General features: G+C 39.5%; 1 protein-coding gene across 7 annotated transcripts in view; it reads left to right on the forward strand.

Annotated features, from left to right (window-relative positions):
- The window catches only part of LOC124431978 (voltage-dependent T-type calcium channel subunit alpha-1G), a 53,333-nt gene that overhangs the window by 12,254 nt on the left and 17,900 nt on the right, over positions 1-23,179 (forward strand). For 2 of the 7 annotated variants that reach the window (XM_046980422.1, XM_046980431.1), the window contains exons 2-17: positions 5-116; positions 696-829; positions 1,790-1,887; positions 2,720-2,891; positions 5,930-5,968; positions 12,048-12,151; positions 12,608-12,783; positions 13,059-13,151; positions 13,321-13,499; positions 13,987-14,159; positions 14,778-15,130; positions 15,741-15,962; positions 16,226-16,355; positions 16,542-16,846; positions 17,668-17,819; positions 18,844-19,047. In XM_046980422.1, coding sequence (XP_046836378.1) covers positions 5-116; positions 696-829; positions 1,790-1,887; positions 2,720-2,891; positions 5,930-5,968; positions 12,048-12,151; positions 12,608-12,783; positions 13,059-13,151; positions 13,321-13,499; positions 13,987-14,159; positions 14,778-15,130; positions 15,741-15,962; positions 16,226-16,355; positions 16,542-16,846; positions 17,668-17,819; positions 18,844-19,047 — 2,646 coding nt within the window. Of the gene's footprint in view, positions 1-4; positions 117-695; positions 830-1,789; positions 1,888-2,719; positions 2,892-5,929; positions 5,969-12,047; positions 12,152-12,607; positions 12,784-13,058; positions 13,152-13,320; positions 13,500-13,986; positions 14,160-14,777; positions 15,131-15,740; positions 15,963-16,225; positions 16,356-16,541; positions 16,847-17,667; positions 17,820-18,843; positions 19,048-22,361; positions 22,483-23,179 lie in introns of all 7 variants that reach the window. The other 5 variants (XM_046980440.1, XM_046980457.1, XM_046980474.1 and 2 more) reach the window with 5 other exon arrangements.

The raw sequence follows: 23,179 nt of genomic DNA on the forward strand, positions 1-23,179 counted from the left end.
CCACGTGGTTCGAAAGAGTGAGCATGATGGTGATCCTTTTGAACTGCATAACGCTAGGAATGTACCAGCCTTGCGTGGATGACCAATGCGTGACGAATAGGTGCAAGATATTGCAGGTAAGCACGCGCGATGACAGATCCACGATCTTAAGTGACGTAAGACACGTTACATATCGTAATCATTTCGTACACTTTACACATTCATTTCCAACTATTTTGACGATATCTTAACGATACGTCTAATTGACTAATTTGTTCCATCCTGTAACGAGTAATTCATCGCTCGAAAGGCGATCGTCCTTTCGAATCCTTTCGAAGGCTTTCGATCGGGGTACTAATCGATCGACGAATCGAGTTGAATCTATTGGTTATTCCTGTGTCCATCTCCGACGAGAAAGAGAGAGAGAGAGAGAGAGAGAGAGAGAGAGAGAGAGAGAAAGAAAGCTTCTTGTCCCTCATAAAATTGATACTCGAAATAGAATAAAGAATGGAGAAGATACAAGGAATACAAACACAATCCATTGTCGTACGATGCTCGTCGATAATCGAATCTCTCGTCGAGTGCCCTCGATCAATCACGTTGGATACCCTCGATGGACCTTCCCAATCCAACCTCTATTTCTTCCTACATCAACCATCAGCCCCTCGTATTCGAGCTTATTCCTTTTTCCAACTTTTTCCCTTTTCTTTTTACAGATGTTCGACGATATAATCTTCGCCTTTTTCTCCTTGGAAATGACGATAAAGATGGTGGCGATGGGTATATACGGTAAAGGGACTTATCTCGCTGACTCCTGGAATAGATTAGATTTCTTTATAGTAGCAGCCGGGTAAGTAATGCTTTGTTATTTCTTATTTTCGGAGTTCTCTCTCTCTCTCTCTCTCTCTCTCTTCAAGGAGAGTACTTTTGAAAAGGCACGATTTCGCGGCTCCTACCATCTTACATGTTTTCTTTTCTTTTTCTCAACAACTTTGCACGGCCTTGTATCTTGCAATTTCACTGTTCCTTTTTCCTTAGTCTCGTCACGATTCGTCCAATGATCGGGAATGAATGAAAATGAATGTGGAATATGATAATGCTGGCTTTATATTGCTGGTGAACGCGGTTATACTTCGCATGTTCGAAAATATTGATTAATCTTGATTTTGGCGTATGGCCGGAAAGGAGACTGGACGGATAGAAAATTTTAATTGAAATGTCGGCTATGAGAAATTGTAAGGAAGGACTTGAAAAGATATTTCTTTTTTCCTTTTTTCTTTTTTTTCTTTTTTTCTTTTGTTGAAACATTCATCTACGTTCCAATTCGTAGGTATCGTGGTAAGAAAATTCAATTTCATTTCGATTTGCGAAATTTTTAATGAAATTCGTCGTATACTCGTGAATCTTTGATCTCGCGCTCGAGTATGTGTAATAACGATGCGTTCTCTTTTTCCCCCCTGAAAGTCTAAGCCTCGCTTAATTAGAATAGCGAAGAAAAAACTTAATTGGAATAGTGAGAAATTCGATGAATAAAATAAACATTCACGAGCGGTTGTTTTTCCAAATTGTAAAGAATGTGATCGAACGGATAAGGTAGAAATATCGAATAAAAGAAAATTGATCATTTATAAACGGTTATTGAAAGTCAATTGGTTTCAAGTTTTCGAAAGTCTAATCTAATAGCAGTTTGCTTTTAATATCCATTTTTGGAACTCTCGAAGTTCTTGAATTCGTCGAGGGTTTAGAACGTGCCGAGGAATATATATGTAATTCGAGGGAAGGAGAGAAAAATGATTTCTGTCGTTTGCAGCGCACTAGAATACTGCCTAAACGTGGAGAACATGAATCTATCGGCGATACGGACGATAAGGGTTCTAAGGCCATTACGAGCGATCAACAGAATACCGAGTAAGTATGAAAGGCGTTTCATCGTCGATAGGCGCGTCTTTCGCCTATTCTCTCTTTTTTTTTGCGAGAGTGTGCGAATAATCTCGGTTTACTCTTGTCATCGATCCGTCTAGGCTTATAGTCGCTTTTATAGGCACGCGTGAAAACGGTCGGACGTTTGGTTAACAGTCTCTCTCTCTCTCTCTCTCTCTCTCTCTCTCTCTGTATATGCGCGTGTTGCTGGTACGTCACGTTATGTAAACGTAAACAAACAAGTTTCGTTATTTATACGCGATTTTCGTATCATCTCGCAAACAAGCATGCGCGCGTGCAATCGATTCCGAGACTACAACGACGGCGACAGCGACGACAACAACAGCCGCAACGACTATATCAATTTGTTCGAATTACTCGTCCTTGGGATTCTTTGTACGAAAAATTATCTTGCTCGAACGAGCGGTTCTAGTGCCTCGTTGCATATTGTATAGAAAAAACGTTTGTTCGTTTGAAATGAATGCGTCCTTTAATATTGTAAGAACGATTCGAATCTTTCGATCGGTGAGCGCGCGAAGCGTTTACAGAGTGAAATTTATCGAGGCAATTTAACCGCTCAGAATTTTTCTCCTTGTTATCGAAAGGATTTATGACATTATTATGAAAGAATATTCGTTACGAGCAGGTATATACGAGTACGGAGCGCGGAAATAGAATGGATTTCGAATTTGTGGGAATTTGGAAGAGAGAGAGAGAGATACGTCTATCGAATCTCGAGAAATATATATGTGTTATTTTCTCCTTCTTTAAAGGAGATAACAAGGCAATATCTAACGTTTCCGATTCGATCGTCCAACAGGTATGCGAATTCTCGTGATGCTGCTGCTCGACACTCTTCCGATGCTAGGCAACGTCCTCCTCTTGTGCTTCTTCGTATTTTTCATATTCGGCATCGTCGGCGTTCAGCTCTGGGAGGGAATCCTGCGTCAACGTTGCTTCCTGAAGGCTCTTCCTAACGTCAAGTATCCCGAGTAAGTAAAAGTAAAGTTACCGTCTGGCTGACGAGCGAAAAGACGAAAGCGGAGAGAGGGGAACAAATAGGAAGGAGAAATGATGAAAAAGAACTCCGCATTTGTCCTTCGGCCAGACTTTTTCGTCAGTTTACTTTTCTTCCTTCTTCTTCTTCTTCTTCTTCTTCTTCTCTCCTTCCCTATTATTTGTTTCGTTCGATATCCATAACCACGGCGTTCTTTCTTTCTCCATTTCCATTCATCATCGTCTTCCTTTCCTAATCTCTATCTACTTTTTCCTATATTCTAGTCTATTTTATTACTTGGACTTATCCATTCACCCACGATTACGATAGAGTAGCGTCTCAAATTTATTGACATTTTTTACTTCATTCGTTGATTAAGGATTACGATCGAGGAGATAATATAACGATAGAGAAGGCTCGCTTTTCTCATTATATTGTAACAAGTTTTACTCGTATCTTTATAGCTTTATATTATTATTGACGGTCTCTACGTTCAATCGTAATCATTAATCAGGAATTTAATGGAATTCCACGATAGATTGGCGTTCTTCCTCGGCGTCTGGGTGCCTCTACCGGGGCGTCTACAAAGGCCGGCGTCTTATCGACGACGTCTACGTCGGCGAACGTCATTGATTCTCCGCTTCTGGAGAAAAGACGCCGAACGAAATGCGTCGCGATGTCTCGCGATATATCTCTCTAATGAAATGACTTTGGAGATCCGATCGGGCAGCTTCGTTATGCGCGACCACCGAACTAGAGAATAATTATCTCTCGTCTTTGTTCCTTTCCTCTTTCAGCATTTTCGAGTCCGAAAACAATAAGAGGCGACCTGTTTGGCTAGGGCAAACGTTCGATATTCCTTCAATGATATTATCAACGAACGAAAATTCCTCGACGATAGAGAGTACGCTAGTCGATTAACGCTATCGGTCGCGTTAATCAAAATTTAACGATTTCATTAAAAATCCAACGGAATTGCGACGAATATTCTTCCGTTTCATACGCGAGCATCTTAATTGTTTTTTCTTCTTGCGAGTTAATATACGTATTTTTATCGAATCTTTTGCCCCTTCCTATATCGAAATTTAATTTATCTTGATTAACCGCGATGCGATGTCGCTTAACCTGATCAAGACCTATTCACGCTGCTCTTCTTCTGGCTCTACTTTTATTACTTCCACAGACGCTACTCTTCAAGACTATTCGTGCAAGTAGAGGCGTGCGCGCGTATGCTTTTTTGTTTTTCTTTTTTTCTTTTTTTCTTTTTTTTTCCGTGAAAGACAATTTGTCTCGCGTGAAACAAATTCACAGTCCGTATCAAGTTGACAATTATACGTACGGTTTATAATACATCTTTATTACGCACTTACTGTCACTTGTTTCAATCCGTTCGCATGCACTCGAGAGAGTCTGTATACTATTATACCTCTATATCCTCCTACATACATACATATTTCTATTATACACTTATGTCTATATATATATATATATATATATACACACATATATATATATATACATACATACATACACACACACACACACGCACACACACACACACACACACACACACATTTAAGCATGCACGCGTAGAACGTCGCGTACCGAGGCGTAAAACGTTCTGTACGTTATATACATTTCAACGATTCACATCACTTTATTGGATGAAATATTTTCTTTGCCTCGCATACGACGACTCGTCGTACTCTCCTTTAGCCATATAAACCAACTTGCTTCTTTTACGCTTCGCAATTGATGCTTGCCAGTTTGTAATCATTACTAACATAGGTACAACAGGATGATTTTTGACGAACTAACGAATACGATTTCCAAAGTCGTGCGAGAGAGGAAGGTAACGACCGACGATATTTTTTTACCCACTCCTCAAATACAGGATGAACCGTATAAAGCGACTTTACATATTGTTGGAATTTCCGAAAAAGGCGATTAAAAAAAGGAAAAATCTTTTAAAATTTCTTTTAGATCGAGCAAATTATGCTAGGAGGAGAGAAGAAATTTCAAAGCCCATCGAGAAGAGAGAACCTTGTGAGCATTCGCGTTTGCGGTTCACCCCACCCCAGATATACTTGCATATACCTACATATAATACATTAATACTACGTTAAATATTGCGCATTTACAGTAAACTAAAGTGCATGAGGGAAAGGCTCGAGTTAGTCGCAAAGCTGTCGCTTGTCGAGACTTTCGCGGTGTATATCTCTCGCTAAGCTACTCTGCGCCCATTTTTTGTTCTCTTCGAGTCTCTATCTCGCAAGTCTCTTTGTACGCGTTTCGTCTCTTCGGTTTTTCTCATGGTAGTGCTGGAAGGCATCTTACGTACGTATGTGTACCGACACGTATGGATAAATACATAAACTCTTCTTCCCTCTCTCCTTGTTCGAGTCGATTTATTTATTACGATAGTGAAATCAAACTTGATGCGCAAGAGGAAACTCGTATATATTTAAGCGCGAAAAAGGTAGCGTCGCGCGTTAAATTAACGAACGCAACAATTCCGCGATATAAATTCATCTACGTATTTTCATAGTTTCTATTCTAACGAGCAGTAAGCGATGTCTGGAAAGCCGCACTCAATGCGAGCCGCAAGAAGGGAGGAAGAAGGAAAAAAAATGCACGCGGAGTTCATTAAATCCAAGGTCGTGCAAAATTCAAGCGAGCGTGTTATGCAAGTGTGTGCTCGCCTTTCGTAGTCTTGCGCGCGCACAAAAACTCATCGATATCGACCAAGTAAAAGAAAACAAATTCGAGCAAGCTCAAAATAATAATAACGTACAATTATATATTTGTTTACTAGCGAAATGAAAACTCTCTCGAAAACAGTTATCGAGTTAGAGAGAAAAAGATACAGTCCTTTCTCTTCTGCTCTCGGCACCTTTCAATCCAACCACCCTCTTTACTATTTTTCGTTTCCTTTACTTCTTTCGTAACTAGAAAGTAAAAAAACAAACGTAGAAATATAATAAGTATGTAACCCTTGGGGAGCAGTGACAGGCTGTTGTTTCGCTGTTGCAGGTTACTCTCGGACGAGTACTCGGTTCGATCACGCATTTAGTAAGCTCTAGTAGAGAACAATGTACTGTACACACCCACACACACACACAAACACATATCTATATCTATACATATATATATATATATATATATATATATATATATATATATATTAACTTTTGTTAATTATATTACATAAATATATCATCGGATATACATACACGTGCATCCATATGTAAATAATTGTACGATAGAAACAACAATATATACATAGTATATAGACAGATAAAGCGTGTATATATATCTATATGTACACATACACAGAGACACACACACACGCGCGCGCATATATATTATACACACCTCTCTGTTTCTTCGCAAGAGCGTTTTGCGGCTGTGATTGTAGTGTGTTAATCAAGCATGCTGCCTGATGGACAACGGGCAAAGTACCCGATTCCGGTTCATGCGTCGTTCGCTAAAACACATTCGAATTTTCGAATTTTCGAATTTTCGAATTTTCGAACGTCGAACGAACAGATATGACATTAAGACGTTGAAACGTCTATAAATGTACATATATGTATATCGAGGCCGAAGACGACCCTATGCTCGTCTTGAAAATAATGGACCAATATTTTCTCCATTTTCATTCGATCCTACTATCTCTCCATTCGAAAGGAGATATATATATATATATATATATATATATATATATATATATATATATATAAAGGTCGATTTTACGCACGGCAAAAGTAATTACTAGAGTTCGAATCATTGTATGTAACACGTGAATTTCTTTGAATCTCACGAATCGTCCGGATTTTATACAATTGTTTTCAATTTTTATCAAATACATTTTCCAACACTAATCAACGAAATTAGGCGGTTAACATCGCTATGCCATCAATTGAATGATATTCATTTGAATGATCGTTACGCGAAATTCTTTTAAGATGAAAATAGTATTTTTCCTTTAAGTCGATCCTTGACCTAGCATACTTATCGTCGTCCGACAAATGGTCGAGTCTCCGATAGGACGAGACGCGTATCGCTTCTTTATGGTCTCCGTAAAGGTTTTACGTAATAATATGGCACGCGGATTACGATCTCTGACGTTTGTAGGAAGAAAAAGAATGAGATTCTGAGTCGGATTCGCTCGTGAATCGATCGTCGCTCTTGTCCATTTGGAAAGAAATAAAAAAAACGTCTCTTTCGTGCTTTCAATTCTCTCCTTTCGATCGCCGAGTCGATACGACGAATGCCTCCGACAGGTTTTTCGATGCACGAGTCGATGTGTTCTACTTCTTTTCTCTCCATTTATATATCTATTACTGCATCTACATCTACATCTACATCTATATCTTTCATGAAATATTTTTCTTGATTTTTGAAAATTTAAAGGAACGTTTGGCGCATACTTTGTCTCTCGTATCATGCCACTTTGTGTTTTCTTCCTATCTGCGACAATAAGAAAGATATTTCAGCTACGAACTTAGTCGTTGGCTAATTCTGTATGGGTGTGACACACACACACACACACACACACACTCACACTCACTCACACACACACACACACACACATTCTTGTACGCCGTGTATGTCAACTCTTTTCTTTGTAAGTCTCCGATTGATCTATTTATATATACATATATACTTATACGAGTAAATAAGTTGTTTGTGTCTCTGTGCATCCCCTTTTCTCAATCTAATCGATGTAACGTTTATCTTCTTTCATATTTTATGCGTGTTCTCTTCTTCATTGGGATAATCTTTTTCTACCGACTTCGTATCGATCTCGAGTCATTTTTTACTCTCTATCGCAAGATCGTCTAGACTTATTTATGCTCGAGTATTAAAATGTAGAATAACGACGGGTCGTTAACTCCGTTATTCGTCGCGCTGACTATCGAACGATCACCCAGACGATATTCTTGTTAAACTCGAATGCTTTTTTTTTTCTCTCTTTCCTCTACATTAATACGGTTAGCAGTCACGATTCGGAATTCCGTTTGTAATGACGGATTAATTTCAACGTGAAAGACATTTTTTTTCAATCTCTTATCTCAAAATTCGACGGTCGTCAAAGGTCATTAAGGATTTAACGAGATGACAGAACGAGGACGAAAATATGAATTGTATGAGTTGACAAGAACGAGGCTGACGATTATGCCGAGCGGATTTCAGATTTTTCTGAAGGAGGTTCAAAGGAGAAAAAGTCATTGAAACGGTACATTTCCTTTGTCTACATAGTGATAATTATCCAAGATAGTACTATTTTCAAATAGCGTGCGAAAGAGAGAGAGAGAGAGAGAGAGCATAGTCGAAGCGATTAGTAAATTACTCGGAGCTCCATCGAGTATAGAAAATCGTTTAGAGTTGATGACAAGTTCGAGGCGGTTTCGCGTTGAAAATAAACGGGATAGGAAACTCTGGCGGCTTTCCTTAAGACGGTATTGCTCGGTAAGCGTGCTCAAAGATATTTAACTATTCGTAATTACTGCTCTCCAGTGATTAGGGGACCTTTCGAAGCAACAGGGTCTATAATGGCGTAGCGATTTAACAGGAAAAACGTCGTCTTGAAAAGTGATCTTTCCGTCGGTAGATCGATTAAAGGACGAACGATGTTTATCTCGTGGGCGAGAAAAAACCCCAAGTTGTTCCTTTCTTTTGACCTTTTCCCCTCTCGGTTAAAAGTCGGTTAAAAGTACGTAAGTATACGTACACGTATATCTATACGTTATAGTTCCTTCCTGCAAATTATCGCGAGCAGTACCGTCTTATAATAGCTTACTAAAAATAACGAAATACGTATTAACCGGATTTGCGATCACGGAAAGCAGCCGAAACGAAAGAAAGGCCGCCGGGAAAAATAAACGTTTCCATTAGCTCGTCTTTTTCGAGTGAAAGTTTAGTGGATCGAACGGAATCGAATCGTCAATGTCAGTTTCGTTTAAAATGCTAAGCCATCTTGGAACTTGAAATGTAAAGATCGACGTTTCCTTGTATTGTTCGATAGTCTAGCGAATAGAATCGGAGCGCGAAATTTGTAAGGCTTCGTGAGCGAGCGCTAATGAAAACTCAACGATGGTACGCGAAAGCGAGACGTTTCCTATCCGTTCGAATGAGCCAACGTGAATTTATCGATGCTTACCGTTATTTTGAACGGCTATTTTCGAACGTTTATCGACATCGTTCATTTATCGGCGCCGAGCGTCGCGCGTCCTTCTCTTCTTCTCTTTCTCCCTTTTTCCTCGACATTCCAAGAAATTCGAAGGAAAAGCTTTGCCTTTTTCTCCAACAGTTGCGTGATACTGGGCGTTTGTGCGTCTGAATTATGCAACGCGCCAACCAAGATACTCGAATACAAGAGCAAACACGCGCTATCGCTAAAGTAGAATGCGATGCTGTGCGGTTAAGTCGGAGGACACCCTTTTGTTCTCTTCGAGGGCCTCGAAGGGCTTTCGCCGGATGGCATATACGTAACTTTGAATTCGAATCCCTTCGCACTCCAATTATTCTTAACGAGTCTGCCTTTGAGAGCGTTTCGTCTTCGTTCTTCTCTCTCCCTCCCTCACCGCCCTCTCTTCTATCCCCCCTTCCCTTCTTTCCTTTTTAAAGAGTTTCATTAGCCACGTCCGCGATCGCAAGGAGAATGGACGCATACGTTTTCTTAACCTTCAAGGACCACGTTATTATTTGTTTACTTAGTACCAAGAAGCAAAGGATGGATAAGAGGGTCGGTTATCAAAACGCGAAGGGGGTTGATAAACGAAACGAGCATCGAAGATGTCAATGAATTTTTCATAACCGAAAGATACGATGCCTGTAAAATGATGAGAAGAAAAAGCAGAAGTAACGCGACGGGTAGATATACCTTATAAAGATGCGAGAGTGTGTGCGTGTATAAAAATATTATCACCAGACCTGCATGCCACAACGATAGAATGAATTTAGACGTTATTAGACAACGATAGCGGCACGATAAGTCTACCATTAGCTCGCATTATTTCGATTGCGACGAGAAACTCCATTTTTCCATTGAATTTAATCGCACTCGACGATCCTCCCGCGTCCTAGAAATTACCACGAGGATTCTCAAGATTTTGATCTAAAGTATTTGCATACTTTAGGACGGTTCGCGTGCAAAGTTCACTTTTCGACTGGCTTCAATCGTTTTCATCGAAATATAATATTCATTACCCAGATAGCAGGTTACGTTATCGTATGAATATTTCATTTCAAATTATTATTTTCTCGAAATATTCTTACGCATAATTGGATTAGATTTATAGAAAATTCGTGATCTATTCGAAGTAATCTCGGTCCAACGAAACCGGCTACGCTCGAATCACCCTGGCGAGTATCGTTCGTTTTCTTCATAATTAGTTTAACTTCGTTTGTTAGTGGCTTACTCTTGCGCGTTCTTTCACACGTTGCGCGTACTTTCATTGGATTTTATTGGCTTTTCCAATTATTTATACGAGCTTGTGAAATTGAAATAGATTTTCATGAATTTTATTTCTCTCGCCTTTCCTCTTGTTTTATAGTTTCATTTTACTGACAAATACGATCGAGTATTAGATTAACGAATATTATGAGAAATTAACTAAATTTACTGAATCGTTTTCTACGTTTATAATCGTTTCTTTTGAAAAGAGAAATTATAATAGAATTAGCCTTATAATATGTTAAGTCTTTTCAAAACGACGTCAAATTTACAAAGATATAATTTCAAAGTTTTAAACTAGGAGAAAGTTTTAATGAACACACGTTTGAAAACTTCTTGTCCCTGAGACGTAGCCGCTTTTTTTTCTTCATCTTGATATATAAACCTAGCTTACAGCGAATATTATCTATTTTGCGCTTCGAGGTACTCGAGTATGCCATTTATCTATTTTATCGATGTATTTTGGGAATGTTGAAATATCCTTGGAAAGTATTGAGAATACTCATAGAACGTAATGGTGCTATTTGGGTATTCATTATCGTTTTGTTATGGAAGATGAAGACGGGACGTAAGAAAGAGATAGAAGATGGCGAAGGGTTAAAACTATTCTGATTATCGACCTACGCAAAATGACACACGATGTGGTTTCGCCCTAAGAGAGATTATTAATCGATCGTGCCGCACTGATAAAATGTGCTAGTTGGCACACGATGCATAATGCAAGTTCGGAAATGTTAAATTAGATTAAAAGACTGCACGTCCCTCTCTCTCTCTCTCTCTCTCTCTCTCTCTCTCTCTCTCTTTGCTTTTCGAAAACGCACATTATCTGGTCTTATTTTGAAATTGATTCCACGAGAAAATATCGTTTACATATAATACGTTTGCCTATAGGTAGGAGAGAAAGAGTGGGATATCTAGGCGCGTACACCGCTAGTTAGAAATTCACGCTTAAAAATGTAAAGCGAGCTGCAACAACGGAGCGAGAAGAATGGTTCTTGCATTTTCGCGATAATGCTCGAATTCTATTTTCTTTGTTTTCTTTTCTTCGTTGTTTTATTTTTCTCTTCTCTCGCATCTCTCGTTCCTTCCGTTCAACGTCGCCACCTGTTCTCGCGTGCACCCTATCTCGTGTCGACACATGCATTTGGCTTAAACTCTTCACTACTGACTCGTCTATATGTCGTTGTACGTGAGGTATGTATTTGCACGTGAGCGCGCGTACATATACGTATACGTTCTGTATGCCATGTATGTATATGTATATATCGCTATATAAAAATATTCTACTTACATAAGTACACGTGTATATATATATATGTATATGTATATGTATATGTATATATGTGCGTATATATACACATATGCAACGGCAGCCACGCACAAGAGGCCGTTCGATGTGTACGTATATATGTAGGTAAATAAAAAGGATATATGTATATCGGGACACCCTTACACAATTATACGCATAGATGACAGGGTGTAATTGTATACTACGTATAAACGAAGCATGCCACGAAAGTGCATCCGTGCATTAGTCCGTGCATAAAGCATAAGTTGCACACGCAAGCCTTTAGATTCGAAGAGACACCCTGTGTATGTACTTACCTATTGTACGTACGTATTTTGTACGAGCGAGAGAGCGTGGCTGAAAGTCGATCGATTTAATTCCGATCCTCCTTGATTTTCCAGCGACCTGGAGAAGTACTTCGAGTATCAGGGTCAGGACTACATTTGTTCGCGTCCCGACGACAGCGGTATGCACTCTTGCAGCAACTTGCCGCCGCTAAAGTTTGGCAAGTATTTTCCTCGACACATTTTCGAGCCGTTTCCCACTATCTCCATGTGTATAGATACGTATGTGTACGATCGCGGAATTAGAATTACAACTTTACGTTTTAACGTATTCGATGTATCCTTTTTTGAACGTCATTAAATCGTTTAATCGTTGTTTCGTTTACGAGGGAAAAAATCTTTTATTCCGCGGCTGATCCCGAGAACGAACGAATCAAATTTTCCTCTCGAAATTGAGACGGCTTTTGTTCATTTTCATTTTTCCTCTACTCTCTTTTTTTTTTTGTTTTTTTTTTTTTTTTTTTTTTTAATAGATCTCTCTTCCGTCGAAATGACCAATCTCGCGATCGTCACTTCGAAAGCAATTTATATTCCTCGTCGTTGGCGTTACAGATCGATGTAGATCGATGCTCGACACGTCGTTTACGCATCGTTAGAATTATCGTATTAATTTTCAGGAAGTGTGGTGTGCAATAGTACAGCTTTACCGAACAACAATACGACGTTTATCAGCAACGACACCTGCGTTAACTGGAATCACTATTATACCGAGTGCAAGGGTCAGGGCAATAATCCTTTTCAAGGCACAATTTCGTTCGATAATATCGGCTTGGCCTGGGTAGCCATATTTCTCGTGAGTGGCATCATTCATTTTAATCTAACGAATATCGTACGGGTTTGCTCGTAATATCGATCCGTTCCTAAACCCTCTAGCATTAATTCTTACAAATTCTTACAATTGGTAAAGATTATCGTCGTTACGATACAACTGGATAGGAAACAAAAAGTATAATATAGAAATACCTCGGAGTGATTATTAATCACGATTGCTCGATAACATTAAATCGCGAGCTATCGAAGGAACGATAGAGAAATCAGATAAGTGATAACGAACAGAGCCTCTCGCAGGTGATCAGTCTGGAAGGATGGACGGATATAATGTACTACGTGCAGGACGCTCATTCTTTTTGGGATTGGATATATTTTGTCCTCTTGATCGTCGTAAGTAATTCATATTCATTTTAACGGCACTCTCTTCTTCCTCTATTCTTTTATTTTATCTCTTATCTTCGAGCTCTTTTCTCTTTTCGCGCATTGTCTTATATTTATCGTACGTTCGTATAATACGTCACTTGATTCGTCATTAAAATCACCTTTCTAATTTTCCTAGATCGGCTCCTTTTTTATGATCAATCTTTGCCTGGTCGTGATAGCGACGCAATTTTCCGAGACGAAGAAACGGGAGATGGAAAGAATGAGATTAGAGCGCGCTCGGTTTCATTCGACTTCGACTCTGGCTTCGTCTACGAATACATCCGAACCAACTACCTGTTACGCCGAAATTGTCAAGTAAGCGTTACGTCGTCAACATACGGTAGGTTTCTCCTACCGTACGAACGTTCAAAACATTTGTAAAAGAATGAGCGGCGACTCGTAAAAAAGGGTCACCCGAACGATCTTTTTTTTTTCCCTTCTTTCTTTACTAACGTACGTCTGTACGATCGAGTGATTTCATTATAAAGCACTTTTATTTTCGCCTCGAATACGAAACGTGCACAAGATAAAAAGAAATTCTTTTTGTTTCATTTTCAAAACTACTAGCGGTTTAGGTGACCTGCTTTGGATATTTTTTATTATTTAATCGATTATCCCTGAAAGTTGGAAAATGATACGTCATATTCTGCCCGCGACTATTTTACTCCGAGTTCTTCTTATTTCTCGAATTTTCGCTAGAGTCACGTATCATAATGGAAATCTTCATTAATGTTCATCCGCATTGATTACGTCTCGAGCTCGAGGGATTTGAATAAGAAAAATATTTCTCTCGCGATATCAGATACATAGCTCATCTTTGGCGAAGAAGTAAAAGAAGACTAATGAAGAGGTACAGATTGTGGAAGTACAGAAGGCAGCAGAAACGCGAGCAAAATTTGCTTAAGGAACAACAACAAGGTCAGCCGTTCCGGTCGGCTCCCAGCGGAGCAGGCTCGAACAGAACAGCAGCCGGTGGTGAGTGTTTCTTATCGATCGCTCACCCTATTGTCTCTTTCTCTCTCTCTCTCTCTCTCTCATTGGAGAACATTTGCGTTATATTCACTACGTACGCATGGTATACCTACAATCGCGATATTTTGGACAAATTTGTATTAAAGGAAAAGAAAAAACATCCTTTTTTTTGTCGAAAAGAAACGGAAAATACGCGATAATCCGATTATATCCGGTTTCGCTTATTTGAATTTATATCGAATCCGAAATCGTACGAAAGTATAAATCGGATAGGCTTGTGTAAATGTTTCGAATAATAAAGCCAGCCAGGGATTGATGTACGTTGTTAGAATTATTAAGCGTTAAGCAGTAGCTTTAAAGCGCCTAGCTACTTTTCAAGGATGCTTTAATTAGGCCGGCTTACGGTCTTTCATTCGAAGAGCGGAGATTCGCTTAACTAAAGCTTGTCTTTCTCGCTTTTTTTAATTTTTCATAATTTCAAATAATCGTTAAATTCGTTTTCGAGTGATTTTCGATAATTTTCATCGGGATAAAAACTCTTTCTCTCTCTCTCTCGCGCGCGCGCGACTTTGATCGCGATAGACTAGCATTGAGTCGTTTGTTCTCTCCGGCAATTTTCAGACAGAAAAATTCATCACGGAAGGTGCCCTCGACTATTGGCAGCATTAGAGTACGCGGAGCAGCAGCAGCAGCAGCAGCAACAGCAGCAGCAGCAGCAGCAGCAGCAGCAATCATCCGGGATTTGCGGTAGTGTCGGAGAGTTTGCAACGAATGGGCCGGCCTCCCAGCCTGGTATTACCAGTGGCGTTTCTAGTAACGGCACTGGTAACGGAAACATGGGTATCGCTCCGCGCGCGAGTCCTGAAGTTTCCGAGGCTGAAATGTCGAGCAATTCGTACAATCGGCCGGGATTATATCGCGCCGCCTCCGTCTCCTGTAACGGCAGCGACAATATCATTTCCAACGCGACCGACGTGAGTACCGATCCTTATTCTTACACTTTTTTTACCTCCATCCCCTGTCCCCCATCACCTCGATATACCTTTTATTTTTATCTTTTCATTTAGTCTTATCTCTTTGGTAGATCAACGTAGCTTCGAGCATAAACTCGTTTCTTCGAAAATTTCTTACTAGTCCCTATATTTTATGGAAGCAGTGCTTTGTCGGAATTTCTACTTGGAGATTACTCGTTTATATAGCTTTAATCATTTTCTTACGCGTTTCTATTCGAAATTCAAAGCGAAGAAAAGACATTACCATGATTCTAGTTCGTAGCTTGAGGTAATTAAAAGATTTTTTAATAAACCCAAGACGTTTCTCGGAACTTTTGGATAGAGAGAGAGAGAGAGAGAGAGAGAGAGAGAGAGAGAGAGAGAGAGAGAGAGAGAGACTTGCCGAGTTTTCTCTCGCATATTTAATGCCGTTCATCGACTTAAAACTTTGAGACGGCGTAAAGGATCAAGGAGAGATTTCTAAGTATCATGTAAATCGAGTTAGTTGAACTTTGGCGAAAGAATGACTTGAAATGGGAAGTAAGGAGAAGATATCAAGGATTCATTTGGTCTATTTTGTCACGCGAATTAGACGAATAACGCGTTGCTGAGCCCACCGTGTACTCACTACCGACGAAGGAGCAGCGTTATGTTCAGCGACGTGGTCTTGCTACACGGTAGCAATAGCGTTGGGAGCACGATGCAATCTGGTACCACGGTCGCTCCCACTGAGCGTAACGTTTGTTCGAGCGAAAAAATGACGCAAACCGGTGACGGCAATGTTTGGTCTAGCCCGCTGTCCGACCATGCACAGGTATTCTCTCTTGATTTTTTTCCATAGCAACTATGTAAAAAATATTTTACTCTAGAATAGTACTTTTTCTTATTCTTTTTTTTCTCTTCGTCAATTAGAAATATCACTTCCTTCTTCTCTCTTATTTACTTTGATTATCATGATCATGTAGTCTTAGATTCATCTCAGCCGTGCGTAGTAGTCAGTGCGAACTTCGTTATTACCCTACCCTTTTCAATTGGCTCAATCTCGTATCAACGTTATGTCCTTTCCATTTGTCCCAGATACAAGTAGAATTGGGTACGAATGAAGCAATGACGTGTCAAGAATTATTGGCACTCAGTGGAGCTCTCAGCGCTGCCTTGCCAACCGGTCAATTGGCGCTCGACTCTTTTTTAAATTCCCTTACGAAAGGTAAGAAAAAAGTATTTTCTTTGCCAATGGAGTTTGAGAATTTGAATAATTACGAAAGGAATTATTACTTTAGTTCGGATAAATGAAATTTTCTATATACCTAAGGGGAACGTGGGATATCATTAGCGACGATACCGGTCTCAGATTGAGGACGAAAACGAAAGTGAATCTGTCTTGATCGAACAGGTATCACGGAACGGCACATTATTTTGGAGGATCGTGCACAATGGTTGTCTTCCGATTTGGAAAATTGTTCGTGTTGCTGCGACGCGCAAAGCGGCCTCGATCATTGGCCGGAGAACGGCGAAAGATGGCGAAGGTTCTCGAGAACTCGAAGGTTCTTCAGGACTATCGGAAATCGTTGCATCAGCGGATTACGTTGCATAAGACGTTGGATCAAGAAGCTCGTCGAACACAAGTATTTTCAACAGGGTATACTCTTGGCGATTCTAATAAACACACTGAGCATGGGTATCGAGTATCACAATCAGGTGCGTTTAAGCTTCTTCCAATTTATAAATATATATTTATATTTATAGATTTATTTTATCATTATCATAATTTTTTATCATTATCTTCGAATTCTACTTTCCTTTACGACCTTTCTTCTCGTTCTCGACTCGCAGAGAGAAACGACCGTGTGTACGTAATTACATAGCAGTAATTATAGCAGAAGCGATTGGATTCACTTTACGGCGGTTGCCGCGCCGTACCGCGCCGCATCGATGATTAATTTGAAAACGTTCTCCCCTTTAATCATCCGGCTCGTGTTCCGTTCCAGGAAAGGACAATTTTTTTTTTTTTATTTCGTTACGTCGTTATGTCGTACGACCAAGCAATCCGATCAGCGATCGCCTTTTCCTTGTCGCGCATTACGCGTTTTTGATCGAATTCGTGAACGGTCGAGAGCTTTTCGCTCGAAAATATCCTGAAAGCTAATAAAAAGGTAAAAGACGAGATTATCCCTTTGGAAAATGCGAGTAATAATCGTTTCGGATCGGTAATAGCATCTTCTCCTCGTCTCGGAGCCTTTTATTCCCAATGGCTTTTCAACGAATGCCTGCGCGGCGCGTCCTAGTATTATATTTACCACCTAAGCGGCGAATCTTTTCGCCGATAATCGCTTCGATTTTCAAGTTTTATACTACAAGACCTACTTACTCCTACGTGTGTATATATATATATATATATATATATATATATATATATACATATATATATATACACACACACATATCTCGCTCTATTTTCTCGTTGGAGCTTTTCGAAAGTTAGTTATCCTCTCCGTCTCTCTTCTTTCATCGATTTGTAGCCGGAGCAATTGACTGTGCTCGTCGAGATAAGCAACATCGTCTTCTCTGCCATCTTCGCCGTCGAGATGCTACTCAAGGTAATAGCCGAGGGCCCGTTCGGCTACATCAGCAACGGCTTCAACGTCTTCGACGGCATCGTCGTGATCCTTAGGTAGGTAATCCTTTAATTCTATTCTCCTTTACTCTTCTCCATCGTGTCGACTGAGACGTAATTCCTTCCAAGTCGACGTAAGAGCAATTCCTCTTCTCAGAAAAGAAGCATCAGGAATTATCGCGAGACGACAAAGAAAAAACGAATACTTTGATCATTTTTTCGCGTATGATCGTTATGAAAAAGTTTGCTACGAATGTTTCTGAAAAGGAAAAAGAAAAGTGAATATCCCTATCGTTAAATTTCAACATTAAATTTAAATTTTCCGCTCCTTCTTACTCTTAGCGTTGGCTAAAGTTTCAATTTTATCGTATCTCGGAATGAGAATTTTTCCTTTCGAATTGAATGGAATTTTAGAATGTAATTTTTGGAAGTTTAACAAAGTTCGTAAAGCTTCGGATAGCGCGTTATGAAGAAACCGCCCTCGTTTTATACCCAACGCTCGATCCGATCCAGCGCCGATGCAGAACAAATCTTTCCTTTATTTTCCGTCTAAGACACATAAACGAACCCGAGGGACATTAGTTTCCTTTATATAAATCTTTGCTCCTTACCCGCGAGACAACCATTACGCGCGCGCAGAAGTGTTCCGTGGCCGCAAACACTTTTAGTAGGTCAAATGCTCGCTGACCATTGACCTAGAAGATTCGCCTGTACCAATGTTATTTGCACGCGACGCATCGTTTCTCTTTCCCTTATTCGAATTTAATATCTCGTCATCGATTCGGTGGCGAGACCAAACGACATTTTTTTTTAAATGAAAAACTTGTAAAGGAGAGAGTTTTTTTTCTTTTACATTTTCAACGATCCATTTTGGGTGAAACGTCCATTTATGGGTAAAACGTTCTGTGAAAAGTTGTGAAAAAAGTTTCTCTATTGAAACTTTACGAGAAGTGGAACAACCAGTAAGAAGCAGAACTTTTCTCGATGATCTTACTCGACTTTCCGTCCCTCTCCTTCTCTCGCGAGAATGAATAAATATAGTCTCTAAAATTTCTCTTTAATACGCGTCTACGATACGCAGCATAGTGGAGCTGTGTCAATCCTTCGTGGAGGAACGAGGCGGAAGTTCCGGCCTGAGCGTCCTTAGAACCTTCCGTTTGCTGAGGATTCTGAAGTTGGTTCGCTTCCTGCCAAACTTGAGACGTCAGCTTTTCGTCATGCTACGTACCATGGATAACGTTGCCGTATTCTTTTCCCTTTTAGTACTTTTCATCTTTATATTCAGGTAAGTCCGCTCATTTCGATACTTTGCTATACTGATATAGCTACGTTTTTCGTCGTCGTCGTCGTCGTCGTCGTCGTCGTCATCGTCGTCGTCGTCGTCATCGTCCTTTCCTTCGACGAAAATAATTTCGATCGACGAGATCTCTCTAATCCTTTACGCCATTCTAGGTTTTTTCTTTTTTTTTTCTTTTTTTTTTTTTTTTTTACGAGGACATCATTTCTAACGACAAGACTTTGTTAACGACGCATCAAAATTAATCGACTTTCGTTCTTTCGTTTAACTTTCCCGCTCCCTTCCCTCTACATTCATAAGATCTTTCTCATTCGCAATTTTTTCTTCTTCTTCGCTCGAATAATTCAGCGAGCCTGATTCTGTTCGTTTATACCTCAACGATCCTTCAGATTTTATATTTCAAAAGAGACGCCTCTTTTCAAATTATTTCATTTTCTGTTTTGGAATAAGTACGTGAGAACATCGTGTATAAAAGAGAAAAAAGGAAACCAAACGACTCGCTTTATTATTTCAATAGGGGAAAAGATAGCGAATACAGAGAGATTGTGTAGCTATTTAAATGTCGAGGATGCCGTAATCCTTGAAAAAACAAAGGAAGAAAAGTAAAGAAAGCTGAAGGAAGGAAAGATCTTTTGCTTGGAGCTAGAGAAGCATAACGAAGGAACTCGAGATACTCGCAATAATCGGCTTTAAAGGCTTCGCTCGAGAAGGCGCGCTTCCTAAACTCCTATGCGTCCTCATCTACTAATTTCGTCCTCGAAGAATCGCGATTTCCAAGTCGAAACGATGCCGTAACGTCTTTCGACCTTGCAATCGCAATTTCTAACATACTTATCTCTTATGGATTTTCCTAGATATAATTGGAACGATTCAAAGCTCCCGGATTTCGGATTTCAAACACAGCGACGACTTTTCTCTTCCCCCCCCCCCTCTCTCTCTCTCTCTATCTATCTATCTCTAAGGCTCTTGCTTACGAAGCCTTTAGAAAGAGAAACAAATCGGTGTCTAACTGTTCGGTAGACTGGCAAACGATAACGAACCGACTCCATTCTCTTCGCATTCGAATCATTCTCGTAAACAATCGAGCCTTTCCATCATTGTCATCTAAATTTCAAAACGGTTCCATTTCGATTACTGCTAGAACTTTTCGCAAAAGCTGTCTGTCTGTCTCTCTCTCTCTCTCTCTCTCTCTCTCTCTTTCTCGTTTATATCTTCGTTCTTCCATCTCTATCTTCATCTCTCTCAGTTCAGGAAAATTATCGTTTACTTTGTCGCAATTTCTTTGTTCTCTTCCCTCTTTATTCTCTCTCTCTCTCTCTCTCTCTCTCTCGCTCTCTTTCTTTCTATTTCTTTCTTTCTTTATTTCTCTTTCTTTCATCGCGAAAATCATCGCACACATTCGTGACGCGATATAGAAAATATTCGATGGAAAGTGTACAAATTTATTTTTCCTCACGTGTTTATACACGTTTAGGTGACGGCAGTCAAACGTTAAAAAGGGTGTGACGATACGCGTGCCTATCTATATAACATGTGCACATATCGTATTTTTATATGTATATATATACACACACACACACATATATATATGTATATATATATACATACACTATAGGTGCATATAGTATATATACGTGGCACGTGCTTATTTAAGTCATCACGTAAATCTCTGCGCGTGTGTGTTGCGTGTATGCATGGTGCTTTGTGCTCTCTCTCTCTCTCTCTCTCTCTTTTTTTCTCTATCTTTGGACGTATGTCTTTCTTCTCTCTCTCTCTCTCTCTCTCTCTCTCTCTCTCTCTTTTCGTACAATTAGCAACGAGTATGAAAGCTACTTTACTTATCGTATGATGTATCGTATAAAATGGTTATTATGTCTATATATAAATAAACATCTATGTACATAAACATATATGTTTATTATGAAATAAATCTCTTTCATCGATCTTTCCTACTCTACGCTCTTTTCTATTTACTTTGTGCTGCGTATGATTTGACTGACAAGCGCCTATTTAAGCGACATACGCTCGGTGTGCGCTCGTCGATATTATAGAAAAGCTTGCGAATGTACGGCGTATCTTTATTTGTCAATTTGTCTATCATTTTTGTTTATTTCTTTTTTTCGTTTAAAACTTAGGTCGAACGAAATTTGTCATGTTATCGGTGTGTAGGTATTATCTGACTTACAATTAGTATTCGTCTGAGTAGATATCGATAAATTTCGTAGCTTTCGCCGTTAGATCAATGACCTCGTTATCTAATAACGCGTGAGAAGCTACTCGTTCGTTGTATTCGTTATTGTAACACGATTATGGGAAGCGAAGTAGAAGAAACGAATGTCCGAAACGTCAGCATTATAAACTACTTGGGATTTCACAAATCACGGATAAAGATAGTTGGCGGGCGGTCCAACTCGGCTAATGCGAAAGTTATTCCTTTGAAAATCATCGTCGTCGTCATCGTCGTCGTCGTCGTCGTCGTCGTCGTCGTCGCCAATGTCGCCGCCGCCGCCGCCGTCGCCATCGCCGTCGCCGTTCTATAAAGAGGAAACATTAAACGCTTTTGTGACGTACATATGTATGTACATACGATTTGTAGAATATCACGTTTTGTAGATACTTATGCAGCTACATATATATATCTACTTTGAGCGTTTTCCAAAGGTTACGTTCAAGTACGACGAAGGCGCTAAACTCTCTTACGGATGTAAGTATCCGATGAAATCGAAGCAAGGACCGTTTTTAAAGCGCTCTTTCGGATTTGCAAAAACGATGAAAAGTCGAAGTAACGTTAGAGAGTTCTTCGTTCACCGACACATACGGAAATTAACCGGCCTCGGTATTTGCCGCTGTGTTTACGATATATGTATATTTAACGTAGAACGAGTATACTTTGGAAGTGGGCATTGAGCGCTCTCGATGCTCGAGTATATACTATATTAGTATATATACATATATATATATATATATATATATATATATATATGTATATATATATATATATATATACGTATGTTAAAATATATATGTGCACGTTACATCGTCGCTATGCTTTGTAAACTCGTTATGTTAGTTTATCGAACTAAGCTTCTTGCTCTTTATTTTCTCTCTCTTTCTTTATCATTTTTTTGTTTATTAATTTAAAAAATTTTTGTCTTTCCTTAATCCATTTCTCTCTCTCTCTCTCTCTCTCTCTCTCCCCCCCATCCACCTCTCCCTCCCCTTTCTCTTTCACTTTCTCTGTCTCTTCATATTTCTATACTATATGGATAAAGAAGTACATTGCACGTTTCGTTGTGTTGTAGTATTCTCGGGATGAACCTGTTTGGTTGCAAATTCTGTGAAACGATGAAAGGCAGCTCTGACGTCGAGTGTGATAGGAAAAACTTTGACTCGTTACTCTGGGCTATTGTGACGGTGTTTCAGGTACCTACAAAAGGATACTTTCCCACGTATCTCTCAAGGGCTTTCTATCTCTCTCTCTCTCTTTCTCTCTCTCTCTCTCTCTCTCATATTTTCATTCTATCCGTTTCTCTATTTCTCTTTCCCCTTCTATTTCTATCTTTTTCTCTTCTACTCTCTCTCCCTCTCTCTCTCTCTCTCTCTGTCACATACAAACATACGCATAGACACATCCGTATGGGTTGTTATTGGTACTATCAACGTTTTACCGTACGCAAGCGTACACACACGTACTTACATGTCAATCACACGTATAGAAATATATGAATGTAAATGACCACTTTGCTTGATCAAAGAAATAAAAAAAAAAGAAAATAAAAAAGAAAAAAGGAAAGAAGAAAGTAAGAAAGCTAAGAGAAATCACGAAAATGTAAAGAAAAGAAAGGACATTGCCGCGAGCCTGATTTATGTTCATCGACCTACTACCATTATTATTATTATTTACTATTACTACTACTACTCTGCTATTACTATTATTACTACTATACTACTACTATTACCACTACTATTACTACTACTACTACTTTATGATTTCGCGAGAGGGCCCATAAGGTAATGTATACACATGAGAGATACGCTTTTTTTTTCAATAATGGCATGCCAGCCGTTTGATGTCTACCTTCCAAGCTCGATCGATCGATCGATAAAGTTTACTCGGGCA

This window comes from Vespa crabro, chromosome 1 (assembly GCF_910589235.1).
Source record: "Vespa crabro chromosome 1, iyVesCrab1.2, whole genome shotgun sequence".
Lineage (NCBI taxonomy): Eukaryota > Metazoa > Arthropoda > Insecta > Hymenoptera > Vespidae > Vespa > Vespa crabro.